Source organism: Pimephales promelas, chromosome 7, assembly GCF_988280905.1.
Source record: "Pimephales promelas chromosome 7, fPimPro1.hap1.1, whole genome shotgun sequence".
NCBI lineage: Eukaryota > Metazoa > Chordata > Actinopteri > Cypriniformes > Leuciscidae > Pimephales > Pimephales promelas.
Genome location: NC_142775.1, coordinates 33,564,467 through 33,586,200, shown reverse-complemented (window position 1 = coordinate 33,586,200; position 21,734 = coordinate 33,564,467). Strand labels below are relative to the sequence as shown.

The following is a 21,734-nucleotide window of genomic DNA, read 5'->3' as shown; positions in this document are numbered from 1 at the left end:
AGAGGTATCAGTGTTGGCAGTGATTGAATTAGCAGCAGAAATGAAACCCATGCATGCACTTTAATTGGGTTTGGGGCTTTTCCTATGTTGCTCACTTAGTGGTTCTCAACTCAACATGTAGCTAGTAATAACCTTCATTTTAAACTGTATACATAAAACTCTTCTGGAAATGAATGACGCTCTGCTCTCCGAGTAGAATGGGACAAAAACATCTTCAGATCTGTGATGAGACAACTGGATTGCACTTTAATTAAACATGATTTTTATTTGTGCTGTTGCATAAATATTCAATGTTAAGGATGCACTTGAAAATGGATTAATAATTGATTACATAAATAAATCTATTTGATGTAAGTTTTACATTTAAATCTAATGTATAGTAAATTCATTTGTTACAGTTATATAAGGCTTATGAACATGTCACTGAGGAAAAAAACTTGAAATTTAAATAAATTTAATAAATTATTATATATATAAATATATAATATGTTATAATTATTTCAGTAGTTATGCAGTATGTTTTAAATACTTTGAATATTTGAAAAACTTTCATCTGTCATAATCATTTGTAAAGGTCAGTAAGTTGTCAAGTGGCATATAGAATAACTTTATGATATTCATGATTATAATTTTTACCTGAAAAATATGTTGGAAAACACTATTATTATAATTACTACTATGGAACGTTACTTTTAAAACGTATGAATTACAATTTTGTGTCAGTCCTTAAAAAGTATTTAACAAAAATAACTTCTCTGAGAACCTCTGATAATTTTTATTTAATCTGTAAGAAAGGTATTTTGTTAAATGTTACTAACTAAATTTAAAAGATTTCCCCCTTTGTATAGTCTTAATTTTAGACTTTTACATCAGAAATGTTGTAAGTGATAATAACGGGAATGAAATTTTGACCTTTGAGGACTCTGTTCTCGTCTCCCCAGAGGAAGGACATCTACTGTGGGCTTTTCTTTTGAGAGCCAGTGAGTCAGATACAGTTTCAGAGGCAATTAGTTTGAACAGGGGGTGCTGAATGAATGCATTTGTTCCTTGTATCCTCTCCCTCACTGCCAGCTAGTGTATAAAAGACACTACCGTAAGTGAATCTAGCCAGCACTTACCGTCATGTCATCACATTATGCTTCTATTGATTGATAGGATCCTGTTTAGTCACAAAAAGGACTGTCCTTATATCATATCACCAGTTACCCATGACATAGTCTTTTCAGCTTTCTATCCTGTAGCATTTTACAACATGTAGTAGAACATTTTTTTTATTATTATTGTATTTCATCACATAGGAAAATTGTATTTCTCTGAGGTTCTTTCATCATTCAAATCATTAAAGTGAGATATCAATTTTGTTTCACTGAAGCCTTAGTCTCTGACGTTTCTACATTGAATAAAAAGAATTATGGACATTTTAAAATATACAAATATTTGAGATAAACTGTTGGCAGACAACAAAAAAATAAATACATTTTCTTATTGAACACAAATATTTTCTTTCTTAAATCAAGTTACATTTACTTAAGAAGCTAAATTAAATTAGTAAGTCTTATTTTCTGAAAGTTAGTTCCAGTTATATTTCCACTTGAGCTTGGTTTGGCATGATTACAAACCATTTTCGGCCCATAATTCTCTGCACTGTTTGCTCACTGAACCGCTGTTAGAATGCATGTAGTGATATCGACACTCAGGATTGGTCACTTGTCTGTTGCATGGCTTCAAGTTTCTCTTGCTGTGTACCAATTCAGAGGCTGCATCCTTCAAAGGCCGCCAAGTTTGGATCAAGCATTGTTAAATGAGACGGCCTTGCCAACAGAGGACTGATCTTGTCGCCTAGCACCCCTGACAGCTGATGTTGATGAGCGGCAGTAACGTTTGTACCAACCCGGTCTCATCCCAAGACGTCATATAACTGACGTTTTGGGACGTCTTTTGACCATACGTCAATATTCGCCTTTTTAGGGCCCCCTTAAACGTCGGTAGATGAGGTTATGGGATCCTAACTCTACCCCAGACCTAAACCTAACCCTAAACCTAACCCGTCACCTAACAGACGTTAAAGGTAAAGCGTCAGTTGTATGACGGCCCGGGATCGCCATCTACCGACGTTTAAGGGGGCCCTAAAAAGGCGGATATTGACGTATGGTCAAAATATGCCCCAAGACGTCAGTTATATGACTTTTTGGGATGAGACTGTGTTATTTGTACTGGACTTTTTTTGAAAATTATAATCCTGTCTAAATATGTTCACCTTGGTCCATTTCTGTAAATAATAAAGAGTATAAACTTGCATATTATTAAGAAATGTCAACGTTTGAACCACAGGAGATGAAACTGATCAGGAATATTATTAATAAAGCAATCTTTAGTGGCAGAAGTGATAGATCTAACATAGTTGTAAGATGGAGTCGACTTTTCAGGCTTGGCTACATGGAGTTTACACCAGACTAGACAATGATCTGAGATGTCATCGCTCTGCTGTAGAGTTTCAACAGCATCAACATGTAGTCCGTCTGAAAGTATTAGATGAGTAGGTCCTGACACGTGTTGTCTAATTCCAATAGAGTTCAGAATGTCTTTAAATGGCAATCCCAATGTGTCTTTTTCATTATCTACATGTATATTAAAATCACAAACAATTAAGACTTTATATCTGCAGTCAGTACTAACTCTGATAGAAAGTCAGCAAATTATTTGATAAAGTCTGTATGGCGCCCTGGTGGCCTGTAAACAGTAGCCAGCACAAATCTCAGACATGATTTATCATTGTTATATTAAGCACCAAGACTTCAAAATAATTCTATTTGAAACTAGATGTCTTAGTAATTGTGAAGATTCTACTATAAATTACAGCAACACCTCCCCCTTTGCCTTTCAGACGAGGCTTATGTATGATATATGTTTATCAATAACAGTAATCTTGGGGGGTGGACTCATTTAAAGTTTTCTGTCAGACACAGTACATCTAGGTTATAATCTGTTATCATATCATTAGCAATAAGTGCTTTTGAAGTAAGGGATCGAATATTCAGCAACCCGAGCTTCATCATTTGATATTTGTTGAACACTAATTCAATTTTTTAGGAGTTTTTTGTATGTCCTAATTCGGGGAACAGACAGACTCTATGATAAGGATTTATCTGACCTCTGTGACGTGAGACAGCCAGAAGACGGTCAATTTAGTCAGTCTGTCTCCGTCCTGACCTGAGCCCCAGATTGTCATGTTTGAGCTCTAAGACTATGTGCCATATTGCTAGAGAGAAGAACAACACCATCCCAGGAGGCAGTTTTGTAGTACTCGAGACTCGGACTCGTCTCGGACTCGGTCTCGAGACCATATTTTAATGGTCTTGGTCTTGTCATGGACTCGTGTCCATTTGGACTCGGAATTGACTCGTACTCGAACATTTTTTTTTTAGGACTCGGAATTATTCCCGAGTCCACTCGAGTTCAATTAAAAATATTTTTCATGATTATTAATGTATGTTAATAAAATATTTCTTTAAATTGATTGACACGCCCAGTGATTGGTGATTTTCTAGTGCGCAACTGCGCATGACAAATTGTAATAAAATTTAACACCACCTACTATGTGGCCTTTTTACCCTAAACTGATCATATTTTTTAAACTCTAAGTAAATTCAGTAAAAAAAAAAAAAAAAAAGGATTTCTCCAAGTAAATAAAAGTAAATTAGGTAATCAACCCTCACTGGTCTCGGTCTCGACTCGGACTCGACCGTCTCTGGTCTCGGACTCGACTTGGACTCGACTCTCTATGGACTCGGTCTTGACTCGGACTCGACTCTCTCTGGTCTCGGTGTCGACTCGGACTCGAGTGAAGTGGTCTCGACTACAACACTGCCAGGAGGGATGAATACCATCTCTTTTCAACAGGTCAGGTCTGCCCCAAAAAACTTTTCCAATTGTCTATGAATTCTATATTATTTTGCGGATACCACTTAGACAGCCAGCCATTGAATGAGGACAGTCTAAAAGTGTAATCTAGCAATTTTCTCTCGCTAGATTCCAAAAAAAAAAAAAAAAATCATGTTGTCACCAACTCACAATGAATTCTGGGATAGGGTAGACCATGAAGGATTCATCTGTTGTCTCCTTCATTTCCCGGGGAAAAAAAGACTTATTTCGAGCCAGCATTTGAAGGACACTTCAAATTGGAACAGCCTTCGTTTTTCGCGATTGGTTTTCCAATCCGGCCTTCAAAGGGTGCAGCCTCTGAATTGGTACACAGTTTTTGGAGCTGGTCATGCTTGCTGTAAGCTCTTGCAACGACTTCAGGATTCACGCATTTGTAATGAATTCAAAAGAGCTCTGTTATCAGCCCCACAGTGGAAAATGAAACCAAATCCATAACGGCTGGGCCAGATCGGCACAGAATGAATTCTGCAGAATGGAACAATTAAAGGGATAGTTCTCCAAAAATGAAAAGTCTGTCATCATTTACTAACCCCCAAAATGTTTCAAACATGTATGAATTTCAATCTTCTGCTGAAAACAAAATATGATATTTTGAAGAATATCAGTAGCCAAAGAATGAATGGGCCCCATTGACTTCAAAAATAATTTTCTTTACTATGGAAGTCAAGGGGTGCTGTCAACTGTTTGGTTACCCATATTCTTAAAAAAAAATACCTTCTTATGTTTTCAGCAAAAGAAAGAAACTAAATATTTGGAACAACTTGAGCATGAGTAAATGATTACAAAATTTTAATTTTGGGGTTTAAATCATTTTAAACTTTTTGTCCCGTTGAAAATTGTGTCCCATTTGCTTTTCGTTTTACTGCTATAGCTATTGATTTCTCTATCCCTTGCTAAGGTTTCTTTCACAGTTCTGTTGATTTGACTCGAGCGCCCCACCATCAAACATCATCGAGATAGCGAAGAAAAGATAGACAAAGTAATAAGATCATCTCTCATATCCTTATTAAGAGTCGCTCTTGGGAGAGCATGTGTGTGTTCTTGTTAAGAGCAAGTGCGAATAGGAGCGTGTGCTGGGAGGCCTGGATGAGAAATCACCTCTGTAGCGATCTCACTCCCTTCTCGAGCCTGTTAGCCCGGGAGTGAGCCCCAACGTCTCCTCGCACCACACGTGTAATCAATAACAGCCCCCGAGCTCACACACACAAAGCGCTTCCACCTCAGCACGTCGTGTTAGACACACAAACGTATATATCATCCCACACTCAGCGCTCCCCTGTACATCTGAGGCGTTTGGATTACATGGAGGAAGTGCAGGCACAGCTTTGGGTAATGTCATTCATAGCCTTTCACGAATGAGAGTTTGGAGAGATGAGAGGAAGGTGTCATCGAGAGCCATTGGTTTCCCTGGCTTCTATTAAAGAGCTGTCAGGTTATAGCTCTCGTGACGGAAAGTGGGGCACCTTTCTCTCCATCATCACCTGCTTCGCTGACCCAGAAGAGACTCTTTGTCTTGCATCTCCTTTGTTTATTTTTGGCTAGTGTAATTTATTTCTATTTATAAGTAACTCTCATTGCTTGTCAAGGGCGTCGCAAAATCAAGGCTGATTGGAAGAAAATACATTTTTCTTGTCTGACCAACCACATAAGAAAGAAAATCACAATTGAGATCTTAAAGTGTTTTTCCTAGAGAACAAATGGAAATGTTTTCCTTATAACATACTTTCCTGAAGAAAAAAAAAAAAACGGTAATCTGAAAAATGTCTCGGACTGTGCTCAGATTTGTCAGCTCAAGTCTGCAATAAAAATTCTGAACATGAACTCTCATCAGTGTCCTCCAGGACCAAATTATGCTTGCCATAAGGTACATGATTTCACTGTATGTCAACACTTCTCTCAATTAGGTCGATTGTAATTCTCACGAGTGTTAATTTGGTATTATTATTATACTATTATATAACAATTTGTAATAGTTTTAGCTTTAGTTTTAGTTACTAATGAGAACCCTTCTCACAAGGATTTTTTTTTTCAGTCTCCTGAGGTAAAAATAAGTATTAGCACTAAGAAAATAAATCAATTTTACTCTAATTGAAATAAAATACATTTAAAATACTATGAAACAAGTTAACTGTACCATGTATAAACATAATTATTCAAATTATAATAGTTAAACTAGTTCTTAAAGTACTTTACATTAAACCAACATAAGAAAATGTATTAAACCTTAGTTATTTAATAAAACTATTCAAAATGAAGTAGGACTGACAAAATAAAACAAATTAAATTTACCTTAGTAGAGTAATTAAATTAAGCTGGAATGGCATGAGAAGATTTAGTTTAGATCATTTCAAATTAAATCTACATCAATTTGACCAAACCCAACTAAATTGTGTGATAATGACTTTCAATTAAATTGTGTTTAAAAAAAATTAAGGGTAATTAAGTCATTTTCTGAGTGTCTGAAAACACCAACCCTAAGCAATAAAATGTTCCTCTGTGGTCTTCAGATCTCTTCTGACCACACAGGTGTGTTTTTATCACGCTCAGGACTATTCATTTTCTAATTTGCAGAAGTAAAAGTATGTCAGATTAGATTCCCTGTAACAAATGCTATTAAGAGCACCTGATCTTGTTTTTCTTCACCAGACTTATTTTGTGCAGTCCCTAATGGAGTGCCTCTGAGGAGAAACAGGTTAATGTAAACCTGCGTTCTCATGCATCACAGGTACTCTCCATGCCATCTTCTGCTCACGCTGTGCATAAGAAACCCTCTCATGAGAATCTACAGGCATGTAGGTGCATGGGAATGTTGACTGTGAGATAATAAACATGATAAACTTAAATATTGGAAGTGAATGCATGCATCCCACCCAAGAAAGCCTTTATTAAATGGTATGATGATCTTCTGCTGTATTCCCAGGGAAGAACCTGACCTTGCTGCTTCTATAATAATAAAACCCTATTGTTTTTTCTCGCCCTGAAGTAGAATTCAATTGATTCTAGCTAGACGGTGCTGACTTGAAGCTTTGGTTCAGTAACTGTATCAGGTATTGAACCTGCAACAACAAGGGAGTGGAATACAGATGTGTGTGAGCTCTAGTAATTAGCCAGCTCATCATGATTTTCCCTCTTCATTATGGGTAATGGAATGGGATTCTCATGAATACGGATGGATGAGCTGATGAGATACACTTTAATAGCAGAGATTTTTTTTTTCATTATAAAGAGGTGTATTTGCATAATTCATGAAACAGCTACTGAATGTGACATTAAAAGAAGACTTTAAAAGTATTTTTAAACATACTTTATCACATATCTATGACTTTAGCCTTTCAAATGTTCTCCTCCCTGAGGAAAAAGGTTTTTCGATTATATTTCAGTCTTTGAACTTTAAACATACAAATGTTCCTCTAAAAATTCCTCAGAATTTTTTTTATAGTTATCTTTATACTAATCATTATAGTCATGTTGTTTTGAAAAATGTGTTCCATATCCGAGAAAGGCAGAGACTAATCGACACTGTTTTACAGCACGCTTGGATTGGATCGATCTTTCATATTGACAGGTCTTGTTTTACTGTGCACCATAGAAAGAGCGCTGGAAAATCATCATTCATCAACCACGATCTTATTACTTGTTACTTACAATGTTATTATAAATATGATTATGTTTTATTGGTACATTTACACGTGTAAGCAGTCTTTTTGTTCAGTAAAAGACTTGTTTGGAGAGCTTTTTTTTTTTTTTTTTTTTTGGACTTTTGATTAAAAGGATGTCAGCATCGTTCCAAATGCCTTAACTTTTGATTGCTTTGAAATATAAACACAAAATTTGGCCCAATTGCATGATTGTGAACAAGCCCAAACTTGATTTTATGACCTGTCATATATACTTTCTAATAGTCACCATGCCAAGTATGAATAATAACAAAATACTGTAGATTAATAAATTGCATAAATTGTTCTGGGGTTTTCTCAGCAGTGTAAAATATGAACCTCCAAACGTGATTAAAATCATTTATTTAATTATTTATTTTAAAAATTTGAAAGGTTTCCTATCAAATAAGACTATGAACTTGAAGTTATAAGCCAATACTTTTAAGTATGACGCTTAGATGTAAAATCATATATACATATATATATGCCTTCTGGGTGTAAGGGCTAATAAATAATAAGAAATGTTTCTTGAAATTAGAAATGGATTAAATGACACTGAACACTGGAGTAATGGCTGTAATCTTAACATAGAAAACAATTACAATAATATTTTACAATATTACTGCTTTTACTGTAATTATGGTCAAATAAATGCAAATTCTGTAAGCATAAGATACTTATTAAAAAAAAAAAATACCTGAACAGTATTTTACAGTCATGAGGGTGATATAATTTCCTGTTTCTGTTTGTTCTTTTCTAAGAATTTATTGGCGTATTGTTGATTATTACAGTTATATCACCCTGAAACTTCATTGAATACCTAAATAATAATAATAACAATAACAATTAACCATAATTGTGTATTCAAGTCATTTTTTTGTATAAAAGCATGTTATGCATTTCTGAATGCATTTCATAAACTACATCTGAACAAATATCATAAAGTATGGAGCAATACAGTGAATATGAATGGCGCAGCTTTCAATTTTTGTCAGGAAAAGTGCTTGACTTCATATTGAGACTTCAGACGTTGATATCTTGGCAAATCTCTATCTTCTATTAAATCTCTTGAGGAGACACTTGTAAGAACTAAGAAGCAATCTCCATTTGCTCTTCATTTAATCTTGTTGCTGTCTAGAAACAATATTTCTTTCCTATGAGGTCATAACGTTCGCTCGCATATGCGTGTGGCCGACCGTACGCACATCTCAGCGCTGTTGGTACAGCTATTAGTTTGTTTAAGTTCACCCAGATGATTAAATGTCTTTCCATTGTGTCCGCCGATGCATATGGTCATGTGAAATGATTCGCTCCATTAAAAGTGGCAGCAAAGTAAATGGGGTAATGAATGGTCCTGTTGGCTAGAGTCTCCCAGCATCCTAATTTGTCTTTCCTCCTGTTGTTGTCTCCACAGCCTGCCGGCCCGGCTTTTATAAGGCCTCCTCAGGGAACGTCAAGTGCTCCAAGTGTCCTCCACACAGCTACACACACCAGGAGGGCTCCGTCCACTGCGGATGCGAGAAAAACTACTTCCGCGCAGAAGAGGATCCCGCCTCTATGGCCTGCTCCCGTATGTGTTGCTAAACTACTGAAGTACATTTTCTCCACTTTCCATAGTTTAAACTTTGCATTTGCAACTTTGTCTGTGGTACTTTCTTCTGTGAAACATTAAAAAAAAAAAGATTTTATAAACTTTTGCTAGTTTCAGCCTGACGCAGTTATCATTTTCACGTCCGGCGCCGCGTTGTTTAAATAGCAAATGCATTTGCGCCCATCTCTGCATCCATGGGTGTGCTGGTCTGAAAATAAGGTGTGTTCATGCGCATTGTAAATACACGTTGCTATTTTGAGGCAACCGAAATAGACTGCGCTATTGCGCTATAGACGAATCCGGCGAAACTACCGGAAGTAAGCGGGCGCCATTACTGAGCTGTTGCTGGGTTGCGTTGCGCCATTGCCTCCTATTGTTTTAGTTGCAACTTGCGTCCACTGGAATAAACAGCCCGCGATTTACGACTGTCACTAATGTTACAACGTTATCCCTTGTATAATGTCGAGTGGGTAAACAGTTTCCGTTATAAATTGTTTCAATGGTGGCAGTAAAATTTCAATTTTGAAGAGAAAACACTGAATACCCCGGGTCGAGTGCCCCTGTCTGGTGCCGTACGGTTTACAGATTTCCTGGGCGAGTACAAGACGTGGACATTCGCGTATAATAACAATTATTTCATGACATAACTAAAAAAAATATAATAAATATGTGATATATTGATCAGCAAAATCTCCTCTCTTGCTATTTTTTCTATTTAATTAACATGCTATGGTCATTAAATGGCTTTCCTGAGCTAAATGTAACGTTATGTAACATAATTGTTTTCCTGCTGTTATATTGACCTCTTTCCATGGTTTAAAAACACTAATTGGTCGATATTATCTATACTTTCTAGCTGTAATGTTACCTTACCCTTGCCTGTTGCAATGTAAAAATGAGATAAATAATGGACACAAATGAAAAACATGAATTTGTTTATTTGATTTGATTTCATTCATTTATTTATTTATTGTTGCCAAATGGACAGATCTTTTTATAGTTTCCTCGTTAGCAAACGTTAGCCTAGCTAGCTTGCCAAGCTATTTTCATAAATAACGTTAATCTGTAAGATCGTTTGTACCTTCATCTGTTCTGTGGAGGCCACTGCAGTCACAGATCAAACCAAAAAGTCATTCTGCCTGGCTGTAGCTGTCATCGAGGGTGAGTTCGCGTTATCACCGACGTTTGTTTACATACCGGTGCATATGTCATGCCTTTGTAACAGCTCAGTAATGGCGTCGCCACAAGATGGCAGCCTACACAGAACGCTCGTCGGATTCGTCTATAGACTGCGCTAACCTGGTCTAAAGTCAGTGGTGCAATAGAGTGCCGAAGTGATGACATCACTTTGTAGGACAACTCGGAAGTTAGCGGCACATGGCTTCCCTTGATCGAAAAGCTATCCATTTTCCCCTTCGATTTTTGGAAAATCGCAAAAAATAAGATTTGTGTTTAACTAAGAGTAATAATCTTTACAAGTTAATCCAAAATGTATACATTTTGAAGACTATATAAAGTTCTATAAAAACACAACCAGACACAATAAAGTTTCAAAAACCACAAGCAGGTTATAACTGTGTGTCCTATGTCATAGATCAAAACGTCCTTATTTCACAGACCTTATTTCAGGCGATTTAGCAAAAACCCATAGACTTTAGAGCGAGGGAACCGGGATTGCTAAAATGCTAACTCACTTCCGCGTTTTGCCTACAGAGTGACGTCGTAACAAATACAGCACTCTATATTTGTTTTGTTATTTAAATTAAGTGATGTGCACCTATAGGCGGGTCCACAACTCGCGTACACTTTTTCATGTTTTGGCAGACTATCCTTTTAGATATAAAACGGCAAATAACAACATATCCACAAACATTTACAAGTTACGGTTATTGTACAGATAACTATTTATGTTCCTGTTCGCCACAGAGCCCTCAGAAGCACCGGAGCTTTTTGAAGGATGGTGTTTGTTCAAGGATTGATGAATTTGTGTTTGCTCATTCTGACAAAGCTTCCGATACCCCCTCTGCGGCCTTCAAGCCATCCTACCGAGAATAGTCCGTGTTTGCTTATTTTTTTACCATTTCAGCCGACGGGCCTCCTTGGGTTTGCTCACCGGAGCAAGCTAACCCATTCTCTTTTATGGAGAAGCAGGCAGATGGTAGACAGATGCATGCAGCGACTGCCAAGCATTCCAAAACACATTATCCATAAATCATTGCATTCCTATCAGTGCTGATTCATATCACATATAACCACCAAGAGCCTTATTGAATTCTGCGGCCAAGTTTAATCGGGTGTATCTTACGTGACATCCGAAGTAGTCAGCACGTTGGATCATGCCACACTCATGTGAGTCGCATTTTATTTAGGCTGTCAGAAGCAATACTGAGTCTTCATTTCCACTAAGCACTCATTGCCAATGTTAGTTTAAGACTTTGATGGGTACAGTGAGGGGGAGAACGCTTGAACAGAGTGTACGTCTTTAATTCCTCCACTTCATATTGTCATAGCCCTCGAGTTTATACATTTATCTTGATAGAATCTGCTCGGATGCAGGCAGTGGAACAGATACGCTTTAAGTGCAGCTCTGAGAGCGGAACTGCAATTAAAAGAAGACGACGCACGATAATATCTGCGATAATTGCGGAAGGTCATTTTGAGTTCTTCAGAGATGTTTTTTTTTCTTTTCTCACTGTTTTGCGTGAATTATTCAGGTCATGGCTGCATTATACGCATAGCTAGTTGCTCCTTGAATTATTGCTTTGTAAAATTTGCAGTTTATGTTGCATTCTACACCGTGTCAGTGAAGGTCGGCATTTAATCACTGTTGAACGTTTCAAAGGCATACATATTTATGCCTGTTTTTAGTACGTATAAATGGACTTGTTTATTTCTGCCTGTCTCCTTTTTTTTATGACCTCATAAAGGCGATATTCTGCTGCGTAAATCCTTGACGTGAGGAAAATGTCAACACCGGATGTGTTATATAATTGTACCACTTATCAAAATAGATGCAAACATCACAGAGAATGTCATGTTATGGTGGTGATTGTTGAGGTCCACTTTAATATGAAGGCTGTAGTCACACTTCTGTGGGCTTCTTGTCAGACTGAACTGTCTGTGTTATGGATGGCTTACCCTGGCACCGCTAACAGGAGAACCAGTCTGTTAACATTACCTGCTCACTGTGATTTCTATTAAATGTCAGGTTCAAAGAACGCCTTGCTCTGGCAAAGATGTTACCTAGTGACATATAACTACTTTTTCCTCCTTCCTATAAAAAGAGACTTTATTTTATGTAAGGCATTTTTTTTATATCAGCACTGGCACAGAAAACCTCCTTTTTATGATACTATTTTTTTTTATAGAAAGGAAAGATCAGGGATGAGAGATACTTTAAAATAGGAAACTGAATTGCTCAGCCAAATATGAAAATGGAGCATCATTTACTCCTTATTTAGATTTTATTTTATTTACGGTATATTATATTGCCATAAATTATTTGTAATAGTTTTAATCAATAACCACATTGCTATTCTTTGTCAAATGAAAGTTCACTGTAGAAAACAATTCCGTTTATTTATATAACAAAAAAACAAACAAACAAAAAAAAAAACAGCAGCTGTAGTTGCCAGAAATTTACAGTAAAAAATGTTAGCAACATTTTAAGTTATATATATATATATATATATATATTTATATATATATATATATATATGTATCATTCTGATGTTAAATTGACATATTGAAGTAATATCTGTTTTGTACTATTCTGGTGCAATACACTGACAACCAAGCTGCTTTTCCACAAGCTGAGCAAACGGTTACTGGTAATTTACTGTAAAAATGTATGGTTAGATCACAGTTATTCACCGTATATAGTTCGTAAACTTAACAGTTTTTCACCATTGCATTTTACAGTTAAAATAACGGTAATCTTTTACATAAAAAAAAAGAAAAACGTTTTTTTTTTCTTTTTTTTTTTTTTCAACAAACTTAAAAAGGATTAGTATTAAAAAGGTGTGTGGTGGGGGGCCATAATATGGGCGTAGAGTATGGGGCTTTCAAATCAAAAAGGTTGAGAACCACTGGTTTTTAAGACTTATGTGATATACTCTCTGCCTTTGGAGAAAACAAGACCAGACTGATAGTTAAGACGTTTAGTTCAAGTTTCCCTCCACAAGAGCTGGCAAATATGATTATAATTTATAAAATTACATTTTGAGTGAATTATTCCTTAAGGATTTTTTGCTCTTCTTTCTAAAAGTGCTTTTAAAAAGGCCAGTGTGGTGAATCCTGTATATGACCTTGAAGCTAAATGTCTGATTTATTGTCATGTCAGAATCAAGCGAAAGCAACAGGGAGTGTTCTGGAATGTTCCGGCAGTGAATTTGTGGGAGAGATTCCTTTGTGTAATGTTCTATTTCTTAATGTAGTATCAAATCCTACCTCTCTCCCACTTTCCTTCTCAGACAAAATGTCTGTCAAAATGATTCTCAGGTTCAAGAGGCAGGAAACCTTCTCTGAGCTTCGGGGCTTCAGTGTGTGAATCCATGTCAGATCAAACCAACCAAACACAAACATTACGCTCTTCATTTCTTCACTTACCACCCTCTTTAAGGCAGATCTAGGAGGAAATGTATGTAATAGTACCCAGAGGTCAGGTATTCAATTCTTGAAACATTCAAAAATTATTATTTATTACAATCTGTCTTTGAACTGGTGTCCATCTTGTATCTGAGACTTCACTCTCATACTGTAGAAGTCGTCACTTATTCAAATAACAGCTTGATGTCTAGGCCTGCTATTTCAATCAGTATCAGTGCTGGCTTCACTTCATACCCATTTCTTTTTATCGAGACAATCTTTAAAGGTAATATAACAATCCGTTGAGGACACTTCTGAACTCCAGAGTAATTTCTAGAGGCGTTGCCAACATTTTAACAAGGGGAAGGACATGCCTGCCTAAATTCCGTATCCATCCATAACTGATGACTTTAACGATTAAACCCACACTTTTTAAAGTAAACGTACTTCCCCAGAGGGATGTTTTATTGCTCTTTCATAGCTTGTGAGATTTAATGGAGTTCTCAGTTGTGTTTTATTTAAGTATAAACTTTGTCCCAGATCTTACTCCTATCATCCCTTAGCAAAAAAGAAACTTAGACTATTTTTCACATAAATAATTCAGTAAATGTAAATCTTGAAATAATAGTTTGAGTTCATATTGATACAATTTCGATGTCTCCATTTCCTCTCCATTTAAAGTCATCATGAATCTGCGATGGTTTTTGCTTCCCTGTTGTGACATATATCCAAGTAAAGCGGCTGCTCGAACAGGATAAAACATTGCGCTGAGCTTTATTTTGGCCATCGGAAATGGATTGGATTGTTGCGGATCATCATTGCATTAGGTTCATTAGGTAACATTACTTAACGTATTAACAAACATGAACTAACCATGAGCAATACATGTGTTACTGTGTTTGTTAATCTTTGTTGTACTATATTTTTTATATTATATCACATGTTCTTTTCACAGGACCTCCATCTGCCCCACGCAATGTGATCTCAGCCATTAATGAGACGTCAGTGATTCTGGACTGGATCTGGCCGGCTGACAGCGGAGGCAGGAAGGATGTGATATTTAACGTAGTCTGTAAGCGATGTTGGCCGGGCCCCAGACAGTGTGAACCCTGCAGAGGGGCTGTGCGCTTCCTGCCCCGTGCCTTCGGCCTCACTAACACGACAGTAACCGTGACTGACCTTCTGGCACACACCAATTACACGTTTGAGATTGAGGCCCAAAACGCAGTGTCCTCCCAGGCCCCCACGATCCGCCATTATGCTGCGGTCACCATCACTACCAACCAAGCAGGTGAGTCCGTCATCCTAGCTGATCCTATTGTTAACCCTCCTATTATCCTTGGGGTCAATTTGACCCCATTCAATGTTTAACGTCTGTAAAAACATAATTTTATTTATTTTTTTGCTTCAAATTTAATGACTTTTCCTAATTTAATGGGGACAACTAAACATAAAATTAACTAGTAAACATAAAATTAACCTGCTAATATTTTTTCAAAGTCCTGTACAAATTTTGTTACATCGGTGTTCCTTGGGGTCAATTTGATCCCAGGCTCTTTTAAATGTATAATAAAACAGAAGAAATATTAAAATTTCACATACATTTGTTTTGGTTGTTATATTGAGGTCATTATAACATGTTATAATTTGAATTTATAATGTTCATTGTATTTTTACATATTCAATATCATTTTCAAAAAACCAAACATAACCATCTGTAGTATTGCGAGAATTACTAGTAGTTCACATGACATGTGACATAATTTCTCAAGAAAACTAATAATTCTTTCCTGTGTATTTGGGAGGGGAAAACATCATTTTTGTGAGAAATTTGATGTTTCCCGTGCCATGGGGGAGGAGAAAACATATTTTTTGTGAGATTGACCCCAAACATAACTCGTGTTACTATCCTTGATATAATAAATAGTTTTTCTTTCCAAATGTCATAGATTACATAAATCTATACTTAGAAATATTATAAAACAAATAAAACACCAGATGTATTATACTTTTCCAATTTTAGGTCAAATCATAAAGATTTTATGTTGATTTGTAAATTTGGCCATAGTCGTGCAATGGGTATTCTGGATGTATAAGGGGTTAGGTGGGGTGGGGAGGGGAGGGCGGTGGTGGGTGGATGTCAACTTAAAACGTTACTAAAGTAGTCAACAAAGACATAAATTAACTGAGACAAACCTTTGTAAAAAAAAAAATAAACATATTGTAGAGGTTTAAATTACTGGGGTCAAATTGACCCCAGAGGGTAAAAAAGTGTTATCAGATTTGAGGGTAACAGGAGGGTTAAAGGAATAGTTTAACGCCACAAATACGTCTGTCAACTATTCACGTTCATGTTGTTCTGAAATATTACTAACACAATATTCTCAAGAACATACACTTCAATCAAACCCATGTCTTAAAAGAAAAAAAATGTCTTCAAAGATTTCCATTGATTGCGCGAGATGTTTTAATGGTCCCCTAAGATTGATTGAGACGTGTGCACAAGACAATTCAATTTCCTCTCGGCGATGTGCAACAAAGCTCAAAATTCCATTTGGAAGGAAGAAAAGAAGCATTTAATGCCTCCGCAAGTCAATTGCTCATCCCGCGCTATCGCAGTTGCATATCATTTTGCAGGTGCTGGCCTCTAGTACAGCTGACTGAAGGTCACGACTCCTCGGGTTACTAAAGCAGAGGGATGCTGAACGACAGGCCATCTGCCTCTCATTCCACGCACGCTTCCTTTGTGAAGACTAGTGTTTCTGTTCTCTAGCCCTGTGGGGCTGAGGCCACTGTCAGTTCAGTGCTGTCTGTGGAGTGATAGGTACAGGTTCTGCCGGATGATTTAGAGTAGGCTTTGGTCCACAGCTTACAGGCTTTGGGCTCTGGTGTCATGAAATAGTAGGCAGAAGACTGCTTGGACTACTAGAGGTTCAAAGGCTAGGGATTGATAGTTTTGCACCCTTTTACCAGTGGGAGCAGTTGACTTTGCCCGAGACCTCATAAAATCCTTACTGTCATTGTGAGAGGACTGCGATTTCACTCAGTAGATCTTTCATCTTCTGTCATAGAGCAGATGCTGATTTATCTGTGAGGAAAGGCATCTTCTTTCAGAATGATACAGCACCACTGGCCTAAATGTATTGACTATCAACTCCATCATCAACCCTCAAGTCATTTAACATTCATGTTTTCCTCAATATTTGTGGGTTATTCCTGGCAGTGCCTTTGCAATTCGGTAACTTTTGAGAATAAATATAAGCCTGTGTTATAATTTGAAATGATTTTCATAAAAGAGTATTCCAGACATTCAGACTTTAACCACAGTAAATCATTAAAACCTATTAAATGTTAATGATTTAAGAAAATGAGGAATGAATTACTAAAAAATGCATACTCTTATTCTGCAATGACAACATAAAATTGATCAAATGAGACAGTAAGAACATTTATGATGTTATAAAAGATGTATCTCACAGGAATCAATAAAAACATTATCTCTATGAATAAGGGTTTTGTTTGAAACATTTCAATTAGAGAAGGGGAAAACTGAAATAACTATATTACTAATATGAATACATTATTTATATAAATTAACATGTTTTTTCCTTTTAGGATTTATTGCATAGCACCTGAAAAAAAAATATGAGACTGTGTGTGTTTGTGTGTGTGCGCATCCATGTGTGTTGCTAGGTCACAGCTTAAGGTTTTTCTTTTTCAGACAAGGATTTCAGGTGACAGGTTGATGGGAAGTAAATATGGACTTAGCACTTATCTCTCCCAGTCCTTCAGTGATGTCTCTGAGAAACATTTTTATAAACTTTAAATTGCATTCTTTTTATGTTTTTGTCATTTGTTGTCAGTCATTGCCTGTTGTTTTCTATGGACGTATTACTCTCTAATAGGGTGTAACAATATATTGTGTCACAATATATCGCTATGCAAAAATACATTAAAGGGGCTATGTGTAGGTTTTTACTTCAAAAAAATCTTTAAGATACAGTCTTCATGACATTTATGAGCCAACCATAATGTAATAGAAAGAATGACACCTTGACTGTCCACCACGGTTGCCTCTATCAGTCTGTAGGCTCAAATGTGTGTGAAGGATTCGGGTCCGAATTGGTGCGTCATGTGCGTTCTCGTCAATTTGGGCTTACATCCTTACGGCAGCCATTAGTAAGCAGCAGTAGTGTTTCAAATGGACTCTGCAAACGGAAAGAAGCAACTAGCCTCCAGTCAATCCAGACACTCACAGAAACTCCTCTTAAGTTTAAAAAAAAAAAAAAAAAAGCCTTATCTAGTCCGGCCAACGAGCGTGCGAGCGTCTCGGTTTAGCGTCTCGGTTTAGCGTCTCATCCGAAGGACGGTTATATGAATGTGACATTGTGATAAAATGTGATATAAGATTAGATGAATGTGATATTTTTAGTTTGGACCTGAAATCGCTGAAACAACCTTTAATATGTATCGTTGATAGTGACAATATGTATTGTGTATCACCCAAAATTAACAGTTCTGTGTGAGAAAAAAAATTAGTTTACAGAGTTTCAGTGTCAGTACACTACTATATATAATGTTGAATAAAATTTCTAATAATGCAAGGGGTCCCTTATAATGCCAAATGCCTTATGTTACAAGTAAAAAGTGGCCTACATGATTTTAAATATATCTAGTCAGTGACAGAGTGCAAGCATATTTGTCTAAAATAATTCTGTATTTTCAGCTTCATAATCATGAATATTTTTATTTTGGTGTCACTGTGCATTACTTGGTGTCGCTATTGTCCCGTGCATTGAGTTACCTGCACCAAGGATGTATTCATTGACATCCACAATGTAATATCAAATTGAGCATATTTATCAACAGCACATTTTCCGTTAACCTTTTACCATGTGCCTTGGAGTATCGAAATAATATTGTATTGTGATGCAGATCGAATCGTGACATGAGGGTCTCGTTACACCCCTACTCTCTGACAATTTATTAATCTCATCGGACATACACACTCCTACTCTCAATTCTCACTTGCTTTCAATGGACACAGTACAAAGTAGCATAGTTTAGGCACTCTAGTTTAATGGTATTCATTTCCGAGCAAAGAGACTTTCTGTTTTTTATTTTTTTTGACCTCAATTTTTTAGTTCAGACTGTTTCAGAAACCTAACCCAGGAAGACCGTGACCCCTCTCTTTTCTTCTTGCTCTCAGACAAGTAATCCAGCTTACTTTACTGTCCTATAAAACACAGCCAGAACAAGGAGATGGATGTGTGAACGGCCAATCGGGCCTGCAGAGAACACATTTACGAGGGGCTCAGAGGGTTGTCAGCGCAGCCCAATCCATCTAAACAGAGCCAGCATGTGCTCCGCAGCCCAAGGGAGACAGAACACGTAAGCTGCCCTCCATGTGAGGACGGTGCTCTCTGCTTGGCTCTCAACCTCATCAGAGCTGTAAAACATTTGTGTTGAGACCTGACAGTTCTGGCTTCTTAATAGGCTGCTTCACCCGACCTCTCAATCGTGCCAGGGCAGAGAGAGATTTTCAGGAGAGCAACAAGAGCATCCAACCTAACTTTTGGTAATACCAAGTTTCATACTACTATGCCAAAAAGTTCATTTTGGACTCCCTTGTATGGAGTAAACTGTAGAAAAAATAGACTTTTATATATAGTCCTGTGGGTGAAAATGCCTTGTTGATGGTATCAGAGGAGAATGGGCCGAATGATTCAAGCTGATAGAAGAGCAACTTTGACTGAAATAACCACTCGTTACAACCGAGGTATGCAGCAAAGCGTTTGTGAAGCCACAGCACACACAACCTTGAGGTAGATGGGCTACAACAGCAGAAGACCCCACCAGGTACCACTCATGTCCACTACAAATAGGAAAAAGAGGCTATAATTTGCAAGAGATCACCAAAATTGGACAGTTGAAGACTGGAAAAAATGTTTCCTGGTCTGATGAGTCTCGATTTCTGTTGAGACATTCAGATGGCAGAGTCAGAATTGGATACATATATAACCATATTTGCTCTTTATGTCACTTTCATTTAGAGGAACCAATGTTTTTTCTTTGATTTTAAGACAAAGTCAGTCTGTTCACACTGTGAACGCTGAGAAAGATACACAGTGTCAAATGAGCCTGCTGTCCAGACATTATAAATCATAGCGTCCATAAACTGTGGCCACTAAAACTTCAATAATACCTCCCCTATCAGAGTGCAGTTGGGAAGAGAGTTGTGTAGGGGGGGCTGCAAACTGAAACAGACTGTGCCCATCTGGATTCATTAACAAAGAGAAATAGACGGGGGGAAATGAGTTCCAAGGGAAAAGAAGCATTTCAAGACTGTATAATCACAATCAAGGAAAGCTTGAACATTTGAAAGAACAACATGTTTTTTCCTGTGGTCTAATAAAATTAAAACACAGGCAAGTCAGATGCCTCAGTGGCCTCATTGCTGCCTCGCAATTACAGAGCTGTAAACTTGAAAAAAGAACACGAGTGCCAGGCTGGAGGAAACCACGGCCAAACTCTGACTTGAATTACGATCACAGATTGTGACCATGTGAAGTGCCAGAGTTGAAAGAGCCATAGCTTTTGAGTCGTACGCCAGCAGCACGATTATAGATGTGCAAAATATAATAGTAATAATAATAATTAGTGGGTTATAAGAACGACTACAGTAGATGACTAATCTGCCTCAAGGATTACCCTGAATAATTATGCTACAGTAGTTTACCCTGATCAGATTCTTATAGACGGTGTTTCTGTGAGAAAACCGCAAGTTTTGAGACAGGTTTGTTCGAGCTAAAACATCATATTGCCTCTTAAAAATGCAACGCTCATTTTGCTTGTGGGTCCCGACTCCCTAGAATAGTGTAAAAAAGTAGTCGTCACCTTTATTTATATATAGCGCTTCTTTAACACTTGTTTCAAAGCAGCTTTACAGCTTTATTGTTCAATTTCGCAGTGTCATAGTTCAGTTCCGTTATAAAGATCATCAGTTAATAAATCTATAGAGCAGTTCTGCAGAAATCAGTGATGTCAGAGGTGACAATGGCAAGGATCCCAAACTCTATCAGGTGACAGAATAAAGAAAAAAGAGAGAAACCAGGCTCAGGCAGGGACCAGTTCTCCTCTGGCCAATGACCAAACACAGTCTCTTTAGGAATCAGGCTGCATCACAAGTCAGAATGTAGATTGGGTAGCATATAAATATTCAACCACTTCCAGTCGTGTTAAAACTGTGTAAAAACTGTTCAAATAAATACATAAATAAATAAACCACTCAACATTTTTTTTTCTCCTTTTTGCCAGATTTACTAAATTAGTGTGCGAGCGCAATCCTATAAAAGTGCCAATAGGAGTGGAAAGACTTGCGCATGATCTATTATTGATTTACTAACGGCACGCAATTAAAAAAACACTGACACAACCTGATCATTTCCATGATGACCAACACAATCTACCAAGAGCAGTGCAAATTCACATCTGGTTTAAGACATGCTTTTTTGGGGCATTAAATAATGACGCAAATACCAGAAAATTGACTAGCGCAAACATCACATTACATGACTCATTGAAATTCCCATTAATTTTCCATCTGAAAGGTAAACTCCTACAAATGCATATGCAATAAGATCAGCCACAAAAATAACTGTCCACGCCTTTTCAGCGTTAATGTTTCACTGTCGTTAGTAATTCCCGACATTCGTTTTTTTTTTTTAAACCAAAAGAGGGTTTCTGCTGCATTTTGATTGTAACACTTTTTATCAAATAACTGCATCACAAACTTGTTATACATCATCATATTTGGGACCCTCTGCATAAAAAATTAAAAATAAAATTAAAAAAAACACTGAAGCTCATAAGCCATGCCTCCAACTTTGAGGTATTCACTTGACATAACAGTGGCCGTTGTTTGCAGGGACCAGCCGTTTGCATTAATTTGTCTTTCA

At 37.1% G+C, this 21,734-nt stretch overlaps 1 protein-coding gene across 2 annotated transcripts in view; it reads left to right on the top strand.

Annotated features, from left to right (window-relative positions):
- The window catches only part of epha3 (eph receptor A3), a 120,684-nt gene that overhangs the window by 55,770 nt on the left and 43,180 nt on the right, over nucleotides 1–21,734 (top strand). For both annotated transcript variants that reach the window (XM_039683306.2, XM_039683307.2), the window contains exons 4-5: nucleotides 9,013–9,168; nucleotides 14,732–15,067. In XM_039683306.2, coding sequence (XP_039539240.2) covers nucleotides 9,013–9,168; nucleotides 14,732–15,067 — 492 coding nt within the window. The remainder of the gene's footprint in view (nucleotides 1–9,012; nucleotides 9,169–14,731; nucleotides 15,068–21,734) is intronic.